The sequence below is a fragment of the Triturus cristatus genome, chromosome 8 (assembly GCF_964204655.1).
Source record: "Triturus cristatus chromosome 8, aTriCri1.1, whole genome shotgun sequence".
NCBI classification, from domain to species: domain Eukaryota; kingdom Metazoa; phylum Chordata; class Amphibia; order Caudata; family Salamandridae; genus Triturus; species Triturus cristatus.
The window spans coordinates 1,461,517,135-1,461,539,482 of record NC_140591.1 but is presented as its reverse complement, the minus strand read 5'-3'; the positions used below and the strand labels follow the sequence as shown (position 1 = coordinate 1,461,539,482).

At 45.4% G+C, this 22,348-nt stretch overlaps 1 protein-coding gene across 1 annotated transcript in view; it reads right to left on the bottom strand.

Annotated features, from left to right (window-relative positions):
* The window catches only part of THAP12 (THAP domain containing 12), a 139,026-nt gene that overhangs the window by 92,165 nt on the left and 24,513 nt on the right, over window positions 1-22,348 (bottom strand). Inside the window, exon 2 of the mRNA XM_085623280.1 lies at window positions 21,212-21,332. Within this exon, the coding sequence (XP_085479406.1) occupies window positions 21,212-21,332 (121 nt within the window). The remainder of the gene's footprint in view (window positions 1-21,211; window positions 21,333-22,348) is intronic.

The following is a 22,348-nucleotide window of genomic DNA, read 5'->3' as shown; positions in this document are numbered from 1 at the left end:
ATGTTCCGGTGAAGAGGTTGCACCCAGTAGTACTATAGTTGCTGTGAAACCTATGCGGAAGCTGCACCACTGTATGTTCCTCCGAAGGGTGCGGGAACCAATGATGATAAAACTTCGGATGATGCAAAGGGATATTTTATATATAATTGGGTTTACACTCCTTGGAGCAGAGCTGACGTGATGGCTCTTAATGCTGCTTTGTCCGACTCCCGGAAAAATCCTGCCGCCTTCTATGAGTAGGTGGAAGGAGCCATTAGTTCCTGCACTATGACCTTGCCAGCTATTGATATGTTCTTCGGGCTTATTTTGCCTTCTGATATGTGGAGAACGATACGTAAAATAGATGACAATGTAGCATATGGTGATACCTGGGAACATTTAGAACAAATAGATGAGGAAAGGGAGCCTGCGCAGAATCCTCAGAAGGAGAGATTAGGTCTTCCTAAACCTACTGTGACTAAGTTAAAGGCTCTCATAACCCCTAAGAAAATAGATTGGACTACGTTAGCGTCCGGTAAACAGAAAAAGGATGAGTTAGTTTCTGATTTCTTTTCAAGATTTGAAGAGACATTCCATGATTTTAGTGGTCAGTCATTGGCAGATGATATGGGTAAGCATTTGTTTGTCGATAAATTTGACGCTAATATGTTACCGGAAATAGCTAGTCTCTTAAAGGCCAGCGAGAGGTCTTGGACCACGTCTTCCCCAGTTTCCCTTTTGTCTATGGCCCAATATTATGAACGACAGGAAGCGAAAGGCAGGGAGGACAAGAAGGTTAAATAATTAGCCGAAAGTTAAGTTGGCTCAAGTATATGTCCACCATTTAGGGAAGGTGGAAGAGGCAGACGTGCAAAGTGTACACATGGGGTGCCCCCTCTCCCTTGAGAATATTTCTCCCCTGATCAGTGTGCTTATTGTAAAGAGACTGGGCATTGGCGTTCTGATTGCCCTCTTTTGCGAGGTCAGCAGTATCAGCGGGGAAGGGGAAGTATGAGAGGGCACCCAGGGAATTCAGGAAACAGGGGAGGTACAGGAGCTCGCCCTAGATTTGAAGCAGTTGAACAAGGACCAAATTACTCTAACACTTTTGATAGACAAAATCAATATCAAATGTCTGATTATTCTGCTGATGCCCTTGCAGTTTCCAGCTATGCATAGGGATGCCTAGGATGCGGTAAGGAACCGGCTGAGGTGCAAGTAGATTAAATGGGTCCTTATGTTGACGCAAACGTCTTGGGATCTACTGATCAGTTTCTGGTTGATACAGGGGATTGGTTTCTAGGGCTCCCCTGTCCGGCACAATGATAACATCAATAGGATTCTATGGGACACTTACATCTAGCACGCTTTCACAGCCACTGGAATTCAGACTTGAAAAATTCACTGCAGCATGTCCATTTTTGCTTTTCCCTAACACGCCGGACAACATTGTGGGTATCGATATGCCTAAATATTTTCGTGCTACAAAACGTTGTTCTCCGGAAGGTGTGCGTGTTATTTTAAATAACAATTATCCAATGGTTGAGAGATCCTGTCTTATCAATGAGGATGCCGCTCTGGCATCCTTACCTAGTGTGAAGAAGGAACACTGTTATTGCTATCATTTCTTGCCTCCCATCATCACAAAGTCTTGCGAAAGAAATTGCAATATTGTAGACAGCAGGTTACCTATTTAGGTCACCTCCTGTCTAAGGATGGACGTGCACTTACACCAGACCGCATTCAGACCATTTTAGATACTCCTGTGCCCCTAATGAGAATGATGTATGTGCACTGATTGGCCTTACTTCTTATTGTAGGCAGTTTTTCGCACATTATTAAACCTTTGTTGGTACTTTTGACTAAAGACACTCCAATGCCTCTCCCATGGACTGCCGAGTGCCAGAGCGTCTTCCAACAGTTGCGCCAAGCCCTTGGTTCTGCACCAGTATTAGGTACCCCAGACATGTTAATGAGTGACTATTTATCCCAGTTAACTGACAGCAGATGCGGGATGTTCTTCCTTCGTGAGCCCTGCTGTGCTGACAGATCATCGCGACATTTTGGTCACGAGAGAGGACGAGCTGCGTCACCTGAAGGACCTGAGGAAGTCTTCCCGGACCACACGATCCCTGGTGCATCTAGAAACCTACTTCGATCCAGGAAGAAAGACACTTCATCACAGAAAGAGACTGTTTGAGCCACTGTTTTGGGTGGTTAAAGACTGACTACAAAGGGGGGTAGCCTTTTAGTGACTACTCATCTCAACGTTAGTGAAGAAATCAATGCCTGCCTAGGACCTTAGGGCATCATCTATTTTGTTGTATGCCGATGAAAATGAGCTTGTTTAAGAAGGAGATTGCTGCGACAACGTGCAACGGCTGTACAATCTGCATCCTTGGTCTGACTTTAACTGCAGCCATCATCGCTACTGTAATGTGGGTAGTGGAGGAAGTAATGCCTGGAGCCTCCTTACCTAACATTATTGTTACATCACTTGCTGCAAAAGAGCACCATCATTTTGATTTGCCGCAACATGAACAGGGATACCGGCAAAATCTGAGAAACAATTAATTTCTACAAATGTTGCACCAGACACACCAGCTAAGCAATGCTACTAACTGTTGGGTTTGTGGCAAGATTCTTCCTCATCAGAACATAAAAGGAAACTAATTGTCACCGCTGCCATTCTCTCACAATGGCTCATGCCCAGCTTGGTTCAAACTTCTATATGCCTCTAATGAACAAAGTCTGTTACCCCAACGAAGATGGGGACCCACAAGCAAAAGGGACTGCTTTAGAAATGGAAGAATATAGAAATGGATGTGCAGCAACAAACTATGTGTATCCAAATTCTAGGTCAGCTAAAGGAAATATACCCCTTGTTATCTCTGTTGCAGTGACCACTGGCCCCCTTTGTGAACAAAGTACAGGCGATGTGCCAGTGGGCCACAGTAACTGTACTACAGGGTTGCAGATGTCTACGAAAGGCCGATGCAGCATCCTTGCTTCACGTCACACTTATTTTGTTTGTGGAACTAAGGCATACTACTTCCTACATTCAGGCTGGTCTGGTACCTGTTACATAGCCTTCCTTCTACCACCTGTGTTTTTAGCTCCCCCAACCTACCATCAAGATTTGCAATTGTTCGATCACCATGCTGGTAGTAGTAAAAAATGTGCAATTGATGTCTCTGTAGTCGACCAGACAGAGACCACATGGGAACAATATAGACTTTAACAGAGGATTCTTCTTGTTTGTTGGCCCAGTACAGACCAGTACGCTGGTCCGTCGCCTCACCCGTACCATGGAAGCAGTGATCAATCAGACAACTGCGGCCTTAGGGAACTTGACAGAAGAACAAGCATCGATCCGCATGGTAGCTTTGCAAAATAGACTTGCTCTAGATGTTATTCTGGCTGATCGAGGTGGCGCATGCTGTATCATCGGATCCAGCTGTTATGTCTTCACACAGGACAATTCACCTTCTGTATATGCTGTCATCTCCAAACTACACAAAATAGCTACTGAGATACATCAAGACTCAGGAACATGGACTTGGGCTCAATGGTTATGGAACATATTTTCTGTATGGGGTCTAAAAATATTATCTGCCTTATTCATAATTACTTCAGTTCTCTTTTCTTGTTGTTTATGTATCCAATGCGGGCCAATGCTTTGTCCCCTCTGTATTTCCACTTGTACAACTTGTCTACCATCTAAAACGAATGTCCAAAATGTAAATGCCCGTTTAGCAATAGACCAAGAAGTCAGCGATATAATGTTAATTGATATACATGATGTTTATCGTACCCCTTCTGAAGCATAAGAAAATGCCTTAGCTTATGCTAAAAGGGTCGTCTGTGGAAATGTGTAATATTTTACTTAGCATAAGCGTCAGCCATTTTGACTGTGGTGTTCATTTCATTTCCTTCGTAATTCTTCCGTCCTCTGCTGCTCGTCTTTTCACTCTGCTTGTGTTATCTATTTTAGTTGACTTCCTGACTTAGCTAAAGCAATGTACGGGCTGGGGGTTTGTAGCGGCTAGTGCACCTGGTCTTAGATGTTAACTGTCGACCATTTACTGCTGCCATAAGCATTTCTGCTCCCTCTCCCACTTTGCTGACCAATTGGTTATTCATCTGCCTTTGTTTGCTGATAACTATTTCTAAAAATTGTTCTTCCTATTTCTGTTCACATGCTTACAGTGCAGAAAACCGGTATAAAAGGAACACAGTTTGTGAATTCAGTGTACTACCTCCTTGCATCATTTGAGAGTGTTGTGTGGATGTGGTCCCACTCATGAGTGATTAATAAACTTGTTATCTATTCCAGCTCCAATGCTGATCTCTATTTTGTTGGTCTCTGGACCCGTGGACAAGAGGGTGACCCTGCACCAGTGTGCCCACATTTAGGCACATTTCCACACAGTAACCCCTGTCCACAGCGCACTGGAGGGCACATAGTGTGGAACATTATGCTATTGAAAACCTACATTCGAGGTAAAAGATAACGTGGACAAATGTGATAAAATATGGGAGAATATTCCTTACTTATGTGAAACATGGTTAGTTAAGAGGACTCTGCCTTTCCTCTAAAAGAAAACTTTTACTCTGCTGATCCACCTCAAAATAGTTAGTCTGTTTGTTTAGAAAAATTTAAGAAAGTGGAGTATTATTTTACATGGATGGACCCCCACCTCTAGTAATATTAACATGAACTTGTAAGGTCGAACTCAAACTCACTTAATTAACTTAAGCTCAACTCCCTGGTAGCTATGGCATGGAGCAGACAGGCTTAATTTAGGGCAATGTGTAAAGTATTTATGTAGTACCAAAACCGTAACAAAGTTAAAACATCAAACAGTAAAAATCCCAACCTGAATAAAAAACTACCATTGGCTTAGCGAATAGGTCTTGTCTTCTGTGTGTAACCATGCAGCATATTATCCTGGGTGCTGTACCACCAGGGATTAAAGAGCTACACAATTACTATACATTTTTTTTAACAGTGTGTGTCTCCGGGTGAGCTAATCCAGTGTGTGTGGTTTATGTTGGACCACACTAGGAGCACCCTATGAATAATGCACTGTTTACAGTCTGTCTGGCTGCACTGAACAGAATGCATGTATAAAACGGGTAACAAAAAGGTGAGTACTATCACAGTTCTTCAACATCGTGACAGCTTTATTCTAACTAACGACACTGTATATTAATGTCCCCCTAACATAAAAGGTTGTGTGTGTTGCAGTGTTTATATAAACACACACAGGTGAGTGGTGTCACTGGGCAGTGCAGACCTTTAGGGTACTTGGTAAATAGCAGGAAGAGCTGGTACGCAAGACTCAATTGAAGGGTTCTACGCTGATTTAAGTACATGCCCTTGTGTCATATCAGAGAATACAGCTCCAACACAAGTGGGAATGATACACACTCAAACGAGTATATAAAGTTCCTTTATTCTCAGCTCTGTCTCCTACATTCCACTGCATGCAAGCAGCAACACCAAAATGTTCATACTCAATCTCAGAAAATCGAGCAAGACTCGGGGTCCAGGGAATTTGGGGCTCGGAATGCACCTAGTGTGGGCTGTGGAATTACTTGAGGAGCATGAATGCTGTTCGCGCAAACCAGTTGCGTAACACAAAGTGACGGGGCTCCCCCTCCAGATTGTGAGGAGGGTCCCCTGAGTCTACCATAACTCACAGATATTTATTGATCTTTGCATGATTGCAGGAACCTGAACGACTGGGGGCCACCTGTTCTGTCCAGGCACAAACCTTTGATTTCCTCACATTTGCGCATGCTTCAGTGCATCATTGTACTTTGTTGGGCTCGGACCTCTAGTTACCGCTATATTGTTCTTGTCAAGATGCCTTGTACGGGGCCCACCATCGAGTAGACAGCCTCTGAAGGTATCATGATAGGGTTCTTTCTGTATTCCATCAGTTTGCAGCTTTGCTGTTATCCATAAACTGGAATCTCTCAATGGGACTTAAAATTCATTGTGTCCCCCTCCCCCCGATGTTCACTGCGTCTAAAGGAATGTGACAAGATAAGAACATGATTTACAGCCTTTTACAACGCCGCTCAGAGTAAGTCAGGTGAACGTGTTTTGATATACAATTTACGGTATTAAAGAAAAGTCACTCGTCTTCAACAAATGCCGCTCGTATTACACAACTGCCTAGAGGCGGATGCTATACGCTGTTCTATTAGGAAATAACCACTAACATAACTAGACCATACACAGGAAGTGAACAGGCTGTATGCCATATGTACAAGAAGTTGGAAAGAATGCATTTGTACAACGTTTACAGAGTTTTTACAAAGTGTATGTCAAACCTAGGTAAAATAACAAAACGTAGATGGTTAAAAGCATCAAATACTGCAGTGAGTCCAAAGCGTACGTGCACATTAAACAGTCACTTGTCAACAAAGGACTGAAAGGCGTGTCTGACGAGCAAGTAGGATGTATTTTAATTGTAAACTTGGTGGGCCACATTCAGTCAGGCTGAACTTACTAGTGATTACGAAATATTGGTCATTATGTTTTATGTGATTGAAACGATAGTAGTGGTGCAGGGCACCCATGAAAATGCACTAAAGTGTTCCTGCAAAAACACAGGATGAACTAAGGAAGTCAATATTCAAAGAGAATTTTTTTTTTGCAAAAAAGGCAAACCAACGACAGTAAGAATTTCAAATCTAAAATATCTAGGGGAGCAGATTTCACACAGGAGTGAGTGTGCATAGTTAGAAAAGTCGGCGTACAGCAGGTTTTGCATAAATTACAAGCACATACATGGACGGTTTCTGAAGTACCCCTGTGTTATCCTCTGACAGCCCACCAAAAACAAAGTTATACAAAGCGCAGTGGCCATGAATCGGGCACCAGCATGCGCCGCCATGTTGAAAGCGCAACGGCCATGAAGTAGGAACCGTGCTGATCAAATAAATGGCGCGTGGCCTCCTGATGTGGCCACAATTATGACACATAAAAGCGGGCGGATAAAAGTTAGGCACTCTGCCTCCTGAAGCAGCAGCCATGCTGAAACATGAAGCGCAGCATCCGTGATGCGGGCACCATGCTGATAAAAAAAAAAAAGGCACGAGACCTTCAAAATTAAATAATTAAATAAAGTTTGTTTATGCTTCTGGAACAAAAAGACAAGCACAATACAATTCAAACATGCATACACACGCTACCTCCTCTTCAGGAAAAAAGTAATTTTTGAAGGGGTTCGCAAACACACGCTCACATTAAAACTAGGCCATTACGCTGCCACTAGCAGAAATAAATAGTGCCCATAAATAACACATAAGCACACAAGTGGAAAGATACCAGTAGTTAGGCGCTGCTCTATGGGAGGAAACAAATTACAAATGAACAAGTTACTTACCTTCGGTAACGCTTTTTCTGGTGGATACAGTATCTGCCTGTGGATTCCTCACCTTGTGAATATCCCCTGCGCCAGCAACGTTCGAAAACTTTTGTAGCAGTCCACGCCGATGGGGGTCGAAGACGACGTCACAGCGACACGGCTCCGCTCAGTTCCGCCCCTTTTTTCCGTGCCTTCGAGGCACACGGACGGACGGACTGACAGCAATATATATACACAGCATACACAGTACATAATATATAAAGCAACACACACAGTGTGGAGAATAAGTAGAAAGGCAAAAGAAATAACACACTGCCTTTGACAGTAACAAAACACATTTTGAAATACCATTAATAGAATTGCAGGTATAGAAGGATGGACAACGGGGAGGCGGGTGGGTCAGTGAGGAATCCACAGGCAGATACTGTATCCACCAGAAAAAGCGTTACCGAAGGTAAGTAACTTGTTCTTCTGATGGATACATCTGCCAGTGGATTCCTCACCTTGTGAATAGATTCCCACAGCAGTCCCTACTCCCGGAGGAGGGTGTCCACCCTTCTAAACCAAAAAGTCCTGAAGGACGGAACAAGCAAAATGTCCGTCCCTCCTCACCTCGGTGTCCAAGCAATAATGTTTTGTGAAGGTGTGGAGGGAGGCCCAAGTTGCCGCCCTACAAATGTCCTCCACAGGAACACCCCTAGACATAGCAGAAGTGGAAGACTTTGCTCTAGTGGAATTTGCTCTTAAACCCTCTGGAGGTTCCTTACCAGCCAAAGAGTAGCATATCTTGATGCACAAGACAATCCACCTGGAAAGGGTGCGCTTGTGCACCGCTCGTCCTTTCCTGCAGCCAACAAAGCCCACGAAGAGCTGGTCATCAACTCTGAAGTCCTTTGTCCTGTCCAGGTAGAAGCTCACCGCCCTCTTAGGGTCCAAGCGATGAAGTCTCTCCTCCTCCTTGGAAGGGTGAGGGGGAGGATAGAAGGAAGGAAGGGTAATGGATTGCCCCAGATGGAAGGGAGTTACCACCTTAGGCAAAAATGCAGCCCTGGTCCTGAGTACCATTCTTTCAGCATGAATGGTCAAAAACAGGGGTTTTCAACTAAGAGCTTGAAGCTCACTTACCCTCCTTGCCGAGGTGATTGCAATGAGGAAAACCGTCTTAAAGGACAACAGCCTCAAGGGACACTTGTGTAAGGGCTCGATAAGATAAGTCAAGACAAGGTTTAAGTCCCATTGAGGCAAAATAAAGGGAGTAGGAGGAAACCTGTTTATAAGGCCCTTCAGAAATCTAAGCACAATAGGCGATTTGAACAATGACGGCTGGTCCGGCAAGCAAAGGAAAGCCGACAAAGCCGAGAAGTATCCCTTTACAGTAGCCACAGCAAAACCTTGCTGGGCAAGAGAAAGGGCAAACTGTAGAATGTTAGATAGACGAGCCTTCAAAGGATCAATTGACTTCTCTCCACACCAAAGTACAAATTTAGACCACCTATAGGAATATACAGATTTGGTGGAATGACGTCTGGCAGACAAAATTACATCTACCACATCAGGTTGTCCCGTTCAATCTCCAGGCATGAAGGTGTAAGCTCTGGAGGTGGGGGTGTAGAACCTGCCCCTCCGACTGCGAGAGGAGGTCTGCCCTCAGAGGGAGACGGAGCGGAGGGCACGAGGAGAGGTGGAGAAGATCTGAATACCACACCCTTCTTGACCAATCCGTGGCGATCAATATAACTTGGGCCCGGTCTTGGCGAATCTTCCTCAGAACCCGAGGAATCAAGGGTATGGGAGGAAACGCGTAAAGGAGTCGTGAGCCCCAACTCAACTGAAACGCGTCCCTCAACGCTCCCTGCATCGGATACTGAAGGCTGCAGAATGACGGGCAATGAGCATTCTCGTGAGTGGCGAACAGGTCCACCCGAGGAGTCCCCCACATCCGGAAGACGTGACAAGCCACCTCAGGATGAAGCCTCCACTCGTGGTCGGCGGAGAACTGCCGACTGAGACTGTCCGCACGCACGTTCAGAACCCCGGCCAGATGATTTGCCATTAGACAAATCTGATGGTCCTGAGCCCAGGACCATAGATGCAGGGCCTCTCTGCAAAGACAAAGAGACCCCACTCCTCCCTGTTTGTTGATATACCACATTGCAGTAGTGTTGTCCGTCAGGACTTGAACAGACTGACCGCGAAGGGAAGTCAGGAAGGCCTTGAGTGCCAAACGTATCGCCCGTAATTCCAGAAGGTTGATGTGAAGCAACCTTTCCTCTGGAGACCAAAGACCCTTGATCTCCAGATCCCCCAGATGTGCACCCCACCCTAAAGTGGATGCATCCGTAATCACTGTGGCCATCGATGGAGGTAGATGGAAGGGCTTTCCTTGAGACAGATTGCCCTCCACGCTCCACCAAGACAGATCCGCCGCAGCTTCTCTGGAGATCCTCACAGACTCCCTGAGATCTCCATTGTACTGATACCACTGCCTGCGGAGGCACCACTGGAGCGCCCTCATGTGCCAGCGTGCATGGTTGACCAACAGAATGCAGGAAGCAAACAGACCGAGCAGGCGAAGGACTTTCAGAACTGGAACGACCGCCCCATGGTAAAACAAAGGAATCGTTTCCTGAATGATCGACACACAGTAGTGTCCAGTACCGCACCTATGAACAGGTTGCGCTGAGAGGGCACCAGGTGAGATTTGGGCACGTTTATCGAAAAACCCAATTTGTACAACAGCTGAGTTGTATCCCGCAGATGATGCAGCACCTTCTCTGGCGACTCCGCCTTTATCAGCCAGTCGTCCAGATAGGGGAAAACCCAGATCCCCGACCTTCTGAGATGGGCTGCCACCACTGCCATCACCTTCGTGAAGACTCGGGGTGCAGTAGTAAGACCAAACGGAAGGACCGCAAACTGATAATGTTGCGATCCTACCGTAAACCGGAGATACTTCCTGTGCGACTTCAGGATGGGGATGTGAAAGTACGCATCCTGCAAGTCGATCGACACCTTCCAGGCCTCCCGATTCGGCGCTTGAAGAACCTGAGCAAGGGTGAGCATCTTGAACTTTTCTTGTTTTAGAAACAGATTCAAGATTCTGAGGTCCAATATCGGACGCAATCTGCCGTCCTTTTTCGGAATCAGGAAATACCGGGAGTAGCATCCCCGACCCCTCTCCTGCTCTGGAACCACCTCTATCGCACCTTTCTGAATCAACTTCAGGACTTCCTCCTGCAGGAGAAGACGGTGGTCCTCCGAGCAAGCCCCTTGACAAGGAGGGTAATTTGGACGGAATTCCCGAAAGGGAAGGGCGTACCCATTTTCTACAAGATCCAGAACCCAGAGATCTGTAGTTACAGATTCCCAATCTTGTAGAAAATGGGTAAGCCGGCCCCCCACAGGACCAGCATGATCCAGAATGTTGGATCTAGGGCTGCTTTGCGGTGGTGGGAGGGGCAGAGGAGGAGGAAGAAGAGGAGGAGAGTGGACGGCCACGTGAGCGACCCCTGATCCTTCCTCTGTATCCTTTGAACAAAGAACCTTGCTGTTGTTGCTGCTGCTGTTGCTGGGTCTGTCTGTAAGAGCAAAAAGTCGCCCTTCCGAAGCCTTCTATATCTCTTGAAAGATCCCCATGGCTGGGATTGAAGACCCAACGACCTAGCCGTAGCCTTGCTCTCCTTGAAGCGTTCGAGAGCAGCATCCGCCTTCTTACTGAACAAACCAGACCCATCAAATGGCAGGTCCAACAAAGTCGACTGAACATCCGGGAAGAATTCAGAGGACTTGAGCCACGCACCCCTCCTGGTGGCGACAGAAGACCCCATGACTCTGGCAACTGAGTCCGCTGTGTCCAGTCCACTTTGAATTACTTGGCGTGAAGCCGCCTGAGCATCAGTCAGAACTTCATTGAAGCCGGCCCTATCCTCCTTCGACAACTTTGGTGCCAATTTTTTCGCTGAGTCCATAAGCGCATGGATATAGCGCCCCAACAGACAAGTTGCGTTCGTCGACTTTAGGGCCATGCTGGCCGATGAAAAGACCTTTTTGGCCGACTGGTCTATCTTTTTGGCCTCTCTGTCCCCTGGAACCTGAGGGAAGGCACCCTTGAATTTTCCCGAACAAGCAGTCTGAACCACCAGGCTCTCAGGCGATGGGTGCGATGTTAAAAACTCAGGATCCCCTGGAGCCGCCCTATACCTCCTTGCGACTGTCCTAGAGACCGCGGGAGCTGAAAAAGGTTTACCCCATACCTCTAATACAGGGTCAATAATGGCCTCATTAAAGGGCAACAAAGGCTCCGAGACTGCAGTAGGCGAATGCAGCACCTCAGTAAGAATATTAGACCTGAATTCCGTGGTTGGTAACTGGAGGTCTAGCAGCTCCGCAGCCTTCCAGATGACCGCATGATACAGCGCTGCATCCTTTGAGGGCTCATCTGATGGTGGAGTGATTTCCCACTCAGGAGACAAACCCAGACCACTAGCCTCCTTTAGCTCCTCAAACACCTCATCAGACTCAACCAGCTCTCCCTCTTCAGCTTCTTCAAAAAGATACCTCCTTTCATCCACCACTCTCTGCGCTTCCCTTCTGGATCGAATCCGCACCAGCGGCGGCGGCGGCACCGTGTTCGAATCCGACTGCGCCGGCACCGGCGTCGAACGTGGATCCGCTGGAGCAGCCGGCGTCGAACGAGGTCGAGCAGGCGCCGGTGAAGAGGGAAGCGGCGTCCACGTCCTCGGCGCCGGTAGATGCCAAGACGGCTTCGCCGGAAAGAACGGCATGAATGGAGCTTGAGGATAGACCTGCGGCACTCCCAAATTAAAAGCTATTGGACCAATCGGACCCGCAGGTGCACCAGTGGTATACATGGCCCTCGAAAACACCCCGTACATGGCATTTAGATAATGCGAGGGGTCCTGACCTGGTTCAGGGAATGCAGGGTACTGGTCAGGTATCACCGGATTCGGGCCTGCCGACGGTGGAACAAACGGCGTCGCAGGCTCACCCGGGACTGGAAGATCCTCAACCGGGGCCGGAGACGGAACCGTAGATGAAGCCAGAGATGGAACCGGCGTCGGGGATAGCACCGGAACCGGAGATGAAGCCGGAGCCAGAGAAGCCACTGGAGAAGATGGAACTGGAGGTGAAGTCGGGACTGGAGAAGGAGACACGGATTCCCTCCGGCGTCGAGCTGGCGACTTCGACTTCGGAGCCGAACTCTTATCGGAGTGATGATGAGAAGAGTGCCTCCTCTTCTTCTTATGCTTCTTGCTTCGCGAAGCATGCCCCGAAGTCGACTTGGACGCCGACCTCGACCTCGATCTGGACTTTCTTCTTCCTCTCTTTTCTTTTTTCATCCTAGCGATGAAAAGCTTCGCCTCCCTTTCTTTTAGTGCTTTGGAGCTCATCTTGCGGCAGCAAGAGCAACAATCCACATCGTGGTCGGATGAGAGACACCAAACACAGTCTTCATGTGGGTCTGTAATTGACATGTGTTTGCCACATTCCCGACAGGGCTTGAAACCCGACTTCTTTGTCGACATCTTCTCGAAGAGAAACAGATGAAATTCAGAAGAATACACAAAGTATCAGTAAAGCTACTAGCAACGATTCCCAAAATCCGTTGGCGTCGATGGCGCGGAAAAAAGGGAACTGACGTCATCACGCCAACGAGGTCTTCTTATGGAGCCGGTGACGACAGCGGAGTCGCGAGCGGAGCTGTGTCTCTGTGACGTCGTCTTCGACCCCATCGGCGTGGACTGCTACAAAAGTTTCCGAACGTTGCTGGCGCAGGGGATATTCACAAGGTGAGGAATCCACTGGCAGATGTATCCATCAGAAAGGAGAGACACTGAGGAAGAATGAACAACTAGCAAGCAAGCCTTTTTAAGGGACAATAGAAGTAACAAAAAGGCAATGGGTAGGCTGTAAGCCCACAAAGTGTAAACATGTCGAAGAGAAAGCGCATGCGCTGCCTAGACTTGACCTAATAGAGTAAAATTTAATACACAAAATGATACTGATATGATAACAAATACAATGAAAGGAATAGGAGATATGTTTTTGTAAAAATAAAGGTAAAAAGAGTGCCAAAAAGCACTAAGCGATAATGGTAGTCCCTGGAAGCGGTAGACCAGGACATAGGTGCAATTTCCAATGGAACGCAGGTTGGATTCAAAACTTTCCAGCGGTCAAGCATGAAGCTGTATCTGAGTACTGGTGCATCGAAATGAGACACCTTTGCACCAAGGTTCCCCTAGAGGCTCAGACTGTATTAAAGTCCAAAAATGCATTAAGTCCCAACTGGTCAGGAATCCTGGAGCAGCTCCTCTGGGTCATTTCTAAGGTTCCCAGAACCTCACAAATAACACTATGGGGCCGGGAATAACACCAGCAAAGGGCACCACAAAGGTCCTGTTAAAGTCCAATTGGTATTGGTCAACTGGAAAAAGGTCTCTTACAGCTTGTTGTGTCCCTGTAGCCACATGAGGTCAGACAACTGACCCTTGGAGTCTACCTCTTTGTCCTGGGTACAAGCGGGAGCAGGTCCAGTACTTCAGGGCTCCTCTCAGGCTACGGCAAACAATTCCCAGTCCTCTTTTGATCTTCCACATATCCAGAAAGTGTTCTCAGGTGGGTGCTACATTTATGGTTTGCACCAGCTAGAGCAGCGTTTTTCAACCACTGTTCCGCGGCACACTAGTGAGCCGCGAGATGTTGCCTGGTGTGCCGTGGGAAAACGTGGGAAAATGGAAGCAATCGAAAGATTTTTTTTTTAAAATGTCAAATTTTCCCCCACTAGGCCGGGCGGCGCCGGACTGTATCCTGGGTATGGGGGGGGTGGGGTTTTTGATTGGCGCTCCTCCACCTTTCTGATGTCCGGGCTGTGATTGGTCCAGACTCCAGCCTGGACCTATCACAGAGCAGTATCTCCCGCCCGAGCGCAGTGTGCGCAGCAGCGGAGAGAAGAAGACGTCGCGACTCGAGTCACCAGGACTCCCAGGAGGACCGGAGCAGGAGCAGGAGGAGACGGACGGAGACCAGGACTCAGCACTGCAGACTCAGAGAGACCGCATCCGGATCCAGACCAGGCCGCAGGTGCAGCGCGAGGTGAGTCTCACTCATTTGCACCCTCATTGAATGTACGCGCGCCTGGGAGGTGGCCGCACGCAGCGCTCCGATGATCTGGAAGTCTTATTTTTTGTTTCTAATTTCAACAGAATGAAAGATTTTTGCCAGTAGAGTACAACACGAGTATCAAGTGCTCCCCAAGTTCCCATTTATCACCCTTGGCTATCTGCATCTGTGTATTTAATTGCTGACGACTGATTCTTGGTGATAAATCACTTTATATCGAGGAGGGAGTTGCGAGCCCTTCTATGAAAATGAGGGCATGATACCGTCAGCTGATAGGCATTGATGTGAATCGCATAACTGTGCAACAAAAGCCTGCCCGGATGTGCTCGCTGCACAAACAGCCCGTTGTTTCCAACAGTGCCAGTTGTCTCTATTAATGTCAAGAGGAATGCAATTTTATTAGTATGTGAGAAAGGCGTACTCAGTCTCTGACGTAGGACTCTTGTAAACTTCTTTCATCCGCTCTCTTAGCAATCCTTCTTACCATCCCCGAGCCCCTGCTGTACATAGGTGCAATCAGTCGCTACGGATGTTAAACGTATATTTAATTTAAACACATATTAAACACTGCAACAGTCTAATAATATTACAGAGGGGCTGCGTAAGAGGTACAACCTGATATTTAGAATGATATCGTTTGGCCTATTTCAGTTTTTTTTTAACTTTTAGAAATTTACACAACATAAAAGTTTCTGTTTTGTGCAAAGGTCGGGAGAGCGTGATGCCTGAACCCAGGGATTTCAGTGGCCCATTGTACTTAATAAAGACCTAGGCAGCCTCTTGTATGAAGGGAGATATGAGCTGGCCCCCGCTGCTGGCAGCTGGTTGTTGGGTGTGAGCACTGTGCCGAGACTCTAGTTGCAAAACCCGCATTCACTCTTGACGGCTTTTAGAGTAGGCAGGGGGATGGGCAGTAAACTATTAAGATGCGAGATTATCTCACTCAAGCAAGGTGATGGCGTGGCATATAACTACTTTAGTTAGGCTGCAGGAGGACTTAAGTGGGAAAACTGCACAAGTGTCTGCACCGATGGAGCTGCAGCCATGGTCGGGCGCACCAAAGGCTTTGTAAGCAGAGTGAAGGAAAGAAATCCAGATGTGATTGTTACGCATTGTTTTTTACACCGTGAGGCCCTCGTAGCCAAGACTTTACCAGCAGACCTAGTTCATGTGTTGGATGATGTTGTGCGCATGGTAAACTTTGTAAAGTCACGACCCCTGAAAAGTCGCATATTTGCAGCTTTGTGTGAGGAGATGGGAGCGAAGCATAAAACCTTGCTGTTTCATACGGAGGTCCGGTGGTTGTCGCGTGGCAAGGTCTTGGTTCGTGTGTATGAGCTGCGGGAGGAACTTAAAGTATTTCTGACAAATGAGAGGGCAGATTACGCAAAGCTGCTTGCAAGTGATGAGTGGTGTGCAAGGCTGGCATACCTGGCAGATATATTTCATCATCTGAATGAACTGAACACACGAATGCAAGGCCGAAATGAAAACCTGCTTACAAGTACAGATAAAATAAATGGATTCCGTTCAAAGGTGCAACTCTGGCATCAACACGTGGAAAGTGGCAATCTTGAAATGTTCACACTCACCAAGCAATGGCAAGGTGTTCACACTGCTGCACTGTGTGAGATAATAGTTAAACATTTAAAAACTCTCGAGGAGAAGTTGTCATTTTATTTCTCTTCAGTCTCCACTGAATGCCTTGACTGGGTCAGGGACCCTTATAGCTCAGCATCAGTTGGTGGAAAGGACATGACTTTACAGGAGCAGGAGGAACTAACTGAACTGAGGCAAAATCGTGGTTTCAAGCTAAGATTTGCTGATCTACCTTTGGAAAGTTTTTGGTTGGATACTGCCAAGGAGTTCCCCCTTCTTGCAAACAAAGCTATTTTGACATTGCTCCCATTTTCCACTACATATCTGTGTGAGATGAGCTTTTCAAGCATGATTGCTATAAAAACTAAATACAGAGAGAGACTGAGAGCTGTTGACGAAGAGCTACGTGTGTGTCTTTCTTCAATTCCAGCCAGAATATCAGCTTTGTGTTCAGCCAAACAGGCCCAGGTTGCGCACTGATCAAATAAGTATTTTATAATTTTTCATATTTCTGTTTACTTACTAACTATTTCATAATAAAGTAATTATAAAATACTTTCTTTGTGTTTATTTGATTCCTATTCAACAGAATTACTTTATATATAGTCAATATAGAGGCACAGAGTTAAATTTTCTAACATTTTCTAACATTTTCTAATGGTGGTGTGCCTCGTGATTTTTTTCATGAAACAAGTGTGCCTTGGCTGAAAAAGGTTGAAAAACACTGAGCTAGAGAGTAAGATGTGTGACTCCTGGCTCCTCACTAACCAATGGCGTAAATGATCCCAAGGGCAATGCTACCCACTTGTGCAGCAGTTCCTGCTTTCGCTAGTGCATACAATTCCAATGAACCGTACTCCTAAATTTCACGATGGAGAAACCCTTCCTCCCTTGTGCAGACAGGGCTAGAAAAAGCATTACATTTTTACTAGACCTGCAGGTCTAGTAACCTAAAAAATGTACTCGACATAACTGAAATGCACTTGACCTCAGTTTCTGGAATCTGAGCAAATGTGACAAGTTAACAAGATTTAAAGGCATTTTTATTGCTCATTCACTTTGTGAGCAATAATGATGCCTTTAAACCTTGCTATCTTGTCACATTTCCTCTGCTTTTAGAGACAAAGGTCAAAAGTTAGTTTGTCTTCCTACTCGCCAGAAAGGGCAAGTAGGACCTGAAAATAGCTCGCCCTAATTGAATCTGGCTCGCAAATGCGATCGGGCGAGTGGATTTTTCGAGACCTGCCAGAACAAGTGTGCTCACCAAGAGGTGTGACCATGAAATGAGCACCCCCCTCGAATGGTCATTCAACACTGGTTCTGGAGGCAGCTCCCCTGTCATGGGTTTGGTGCTAGCCTGACTAGGGGAACAAAGGGTTGCCTTTTCTATGTATATCCTTACATTTACTGAAAACAACTTCCCACACTCAGGCGATTGTTTCTGCTCTGAGGAGATTTCACACATCATTTAAGGCAAAGTGCTTGCAGACCAGCTGTCACTAGGCTAATGCTAATTAGCTAACTGGAGGTTTGGTGACATAAAAGGTAACTTAAAAGTCCGACCTTACAAACAAATTTAATTTTTACTAAATTATAAAAATAGCTTTAAATTACTCTGTTATTGTATCCGTTTCCTGTCAAAGTTACAGATTGAAGTTTCTGTACTATGACATTTTTTCGGATTCAGCTACAGCCCTACCAGTGGAGATAGCTTCTGGGGCCAAGCCAGTGGAGAAACGAGCCTATTTTAAATTTACACATATTCAACTTTTCAATGTCATGCACCATGTCTTGAGGGTGACTCGGTGTACTCAAGGGTGACTTATTACTATTTAAAAGCAGGGGTTCCTGCCTGTAAAAAAAGGTTATTTTGACAGGTCTGTACAGCAGGTTTTAGGCTGCTGCAGTTAGGCTACGCCATTTAGGCCTGAAGCCATGTTTTCTCTGTCACTGTAGTGACTGGCAAAATTCGTGCTGAAACCCACAAGTGACATTTAACTTTCCATAACATGGATGTATTTCTGCACCATATACTATGGGCTTATATGAAAGTTAAATATGCCAATTAAGGACAAGCCAATTTTGAAATGTTTAAAGGAGGAAAACAGGCACCTTACTCCTAGTTAGCAGGGGTAAAGTGGACAGAGTTAATATCCCAGAAAAAAGGGAAGATGGGATGGGGAGCAAGAGAGAGGATTTGAAGGAGTTGAAACCCAAAATCAAATAAAGCTGAGACAATTTGGGAGGGACAGAGAAGCAACAAATGAATTGGGAGAGGGTGCAGAAGTAACACAGAGTGCAAGAGGCTGGAATTTTTAGGAGGAAGCAGCACACAGGGAAGAGGGCAAGAACAAACATGCACTCCAATGGAGGGGCGATGCGGGGATGGGGTGCAACAAGTAGTTCTCTGAATGTAAGCAGTGGAAGGATACAAGTCATGCAATAAGAAAAGAAGGGGAAGAAGCCAGGCTCCAGGTGAGAGACAAACACAAGACAGGTAGGGCAAGCCACCGAATAAGGGCAAGCAAATGAGACTGACAAGAAAGTCAACCAATGATAAACATTAGGCAGACCCCCCAGGATATAACGACATGGATTAGCAAATTTAGCGGCACAAATATGGAAATTTAGCGGCACAAATATGGAAATTTAGCGGCAATTTTGCGGCATTTTAGTTTGCAGTTTTTCCTACAACAAACAGATATCTTAGTTTTTTGAAGTGTTTAAAAAGCTGAAGCTATGTATATTTGGTTTATTTACAATGTAGACACTTTGTTTGGCTTCAAGGCTACATAGAAGTGTTTTAAAAAAAAATTATGCCCCCCAGGCCTCGGCGCGTACTCTGTGTGCGGCGGGCCCAAAAAGAATGCCACCTGGGCCCGCCGAACCACCGTGCTTAATAGATTATGTTGCCATTGCTTTCTTTACATATGTGGATCCAATGTACTATTAAATTACAAATATATTGCTACATTTGTGTTGGTGTGGATGGTTTCAGCTCAATGAGATTTATCTCCCAGTGAAAGCAGTTCATCAACTTCTCATCTAATTACATCGTGAACCTTACTAATGTTGGATGAGCCCATAAAATCATTAAAACTACAATTCATACAACTTAGAGTAAAGCCAAGAATATATCTAAAAATATGCATTCTGGGACAAAATGGTCACTTCTAATTTTATTTAAGCCTGCCTCCTTTAACTACTTGACAACTAATTACAGTCAATGCACCGGCACTGGTAAGCTGTTTCTGACTGATCCTAGGGACTTATTCAAGGAGTTTCAAAATCTCACCCTGTATTCTGTCCAGAAATAAAAGCGTATTCATTATAACTCATTTGATTCCATACAGAAGAGTTTAATGCAAACAACGTTGTGGGTGGCAGTAAAATGTATACTTGCTGCAGCATAATATATTGTCCTCATGTCTGCTGCATGAGCAGTTACTTGCACAATCAAATATTTTATATTTTAATTGTTGGGAACTACGGGGTTTGATCATATATATTGATGTTGGGTCTACAGGTGTGTGTGAAGCGGTTGATTACCTAACACTTTTGGGGAAGCTCAGAGATCTCTCAAACCCTGAATGCATTTCAAGGATCTTCCTGGCAGAATGGAATGTTCAGCGGAGGCAGGCAATTATGGCAGGTCTACAGGAATAGAAGCCCAATGCCAGGAGCTGTGGTTGTAAGGTTGGCCTTTTTTTTCGGAAGGTCAAATGCAGGTGATATGCACGAGTGTTTCCCTGCAGAAGAAATAGCGCCTGCATCATTGGTTTAGATTCAGACCCAGCAATCCCTCACAGCGGAAAGAGGTCCAGGGGTTGTACATTGCCGATTTAGCAGGCACTTTTGTGAAAATTGCTGCGGCATTTTTACAAAAGTGCCGATTTCGCTGGCACTTTTGTAAAAATCGCTGCATTTTTACAAAAGTGCCGATTTCGCGGCAAACCGCAAAATCGCGAAATCCTGGAGGGTCTGATTAGGTTGACGCAATGCAGACTGTTTACTTAAAAGCTGTAGACAGCAAAATATAGGATTCTGAAAGGGGCACGTTTTGGGAAGCAGACATATTTATTAGATCCCTTAGGTGCTTCAATAAACAAGCATTTGCAATGCAATCGTTCTCGCCTTTGGGACCTTATATGTATTCAGCTATGCAGCACATTAGCCTGGGTGCTAAAAGATCTACTGTTCTTTGGAGGGAAAATAAGCACCAAACTGCGTGACATGCCAGGTATAGGAACACATGTAGAGAAATATTGCCTTACAGCGGGAAATGGTATAGTCCAAAGCTCTGTTTTAAATATAAAATCAGGGCTTTCGGTGGTCATATCACTGAAAATACAAAATTTGAAAAAAATATTATTGTCTACGGGTGCTCGTGGAAGACAATTTCTATGGACTGGAATCTAGAGAATGCTAAAACGATTCTGGTATTCTACTGACCTCTGCTGGTCGTTTTCTATCAAGAAAGTTAAATAGAGGCAGTTGCCAGAAAAATTTAAAAAATAAAGTCCCTCAGCAGAAAGCAATTCTGGTATTTTATTGACCTCTACTGGTCGTTTTCTATCAGCACAGTTAAATAGAGGTAGTTGAACAAGCAGAAAGCAATTCTGGTATTTTACTGACCTCTACTGTTTTTTTTTCTATCAAGACAGTTAAAAAGAGGCAGTTGAACAGAAAAAAAGTCCCTAAGCGGAAGGAGATAAGACCTAGGGCTGATCTCCAGAGCCGACAAACAACATACATATAAGTGTGTACTAAAGTATATACAAGAGGTCTCTAATGCTCGACCTAAAAAGGGTACCCAGTGAACTAGACAGACCAATTACTTTTTTATGTACCACGTTTTATGACTCAATGCAAATTGGTATTGCAAACATGATGGAGACCCTTAATGCACAGTCTAGCAGATGGATTTGCTACTAATCAAGGCACTGTGTTTGCTGCATAGGTCTGTAGTTTCTTTTTAGGGTTCAGTCTTTTTACATTGTCTCAGAACACTCTGAATTTATCAATAAGCTCATTGTTTAAACTATATAAACATAGAACAAATAAAATAATTCATATGATCAATAGGACATAAATGTTGTTTAACTTACACTTCTGCAGATCATTGAAGACTCAAAATGTTGAGCACATAGTCTGTAGTGCTTATTCAGTTGATCTGGAGTCTTTGTTTCTAAATCAGTTCTCCGACAGCATTCCACCCACTTCATACATCTAAACATTCACAAACAGGAGTATAAATCACATCAGTACGTTGTAAAGAATCTACTGGGTTCAAGCTTTCAGTTAAACTTCTGTACCAAAATGTGCATGAAAGTGCTCTTAAAATTCAGTTCTTACGGTTTCAACACTGCAATTGAATGCAGAGAAAACAAAAGAAGGGAGAGTGCCACTGAAGACTTGGAGAACATCCCACATACAGTGCTGAACCCCCAGATCTCGTTTTCATTCATGAAAATAAGGCATTTCAGAATAGACAGATGGAAAAATGTCACTTAGGCTGCAATAATCCCTTCTAATAACACTATCACTGACTTTCCAAATTATGTCCAGGACACAGTTCTTAGTAAAATACAACTTGCCAAACTTGTGTAGCCTTTACAACACGCAGAGGGTCTGTTTTTAAAGTAGAATACCAAAGTTACATGCTTATAGGAGGAATAAAGCTAGACAAATAGCTGGGCAGCGAAGCCTCAAATCTATTGACTCAGTTATATAATAATAAGGACTTCTGATGAAGTTTGCAAAAGAAAATCATTTTCTTTGGGGTGACGTTGGCAAGACCAGAATTTGCTTTTGTGGATGTTAAGTATGGCTTTATGTGTCTTTCAAACACTTGCATGCATCATATGTGGCATGCCTTATTCCCTGCATTGATGTGCGCCCTTGGAAGCTTCCTTCTTGAAAAAATAAACCAATTGATGTGTTTACAGACTCAGCAGAAGGGATGGAGTCAGTGAGAGGTCATAAATGTAGGTCCACGGGGGGCGGAGCTTGCCTGCAGCCAAGATGGACGCGTAGTCGTAGAGCTTCGTGCAGCCACCGCACGCTTCGTCATTTATCCGGCATCTAAGCTGATCTTTCTGCTCACAACCACGTATGCCTCGGTTGGGGAGGTGATCGCCCACATCTTCAGCCATTTTGCGCACGCCGCAGCCTTCTGGCATTGCCGGCGGCTGCTGTGGCGGTAAAGGCAGGACGGCATGATACAGTGCCGGCGGGGTAGCGTG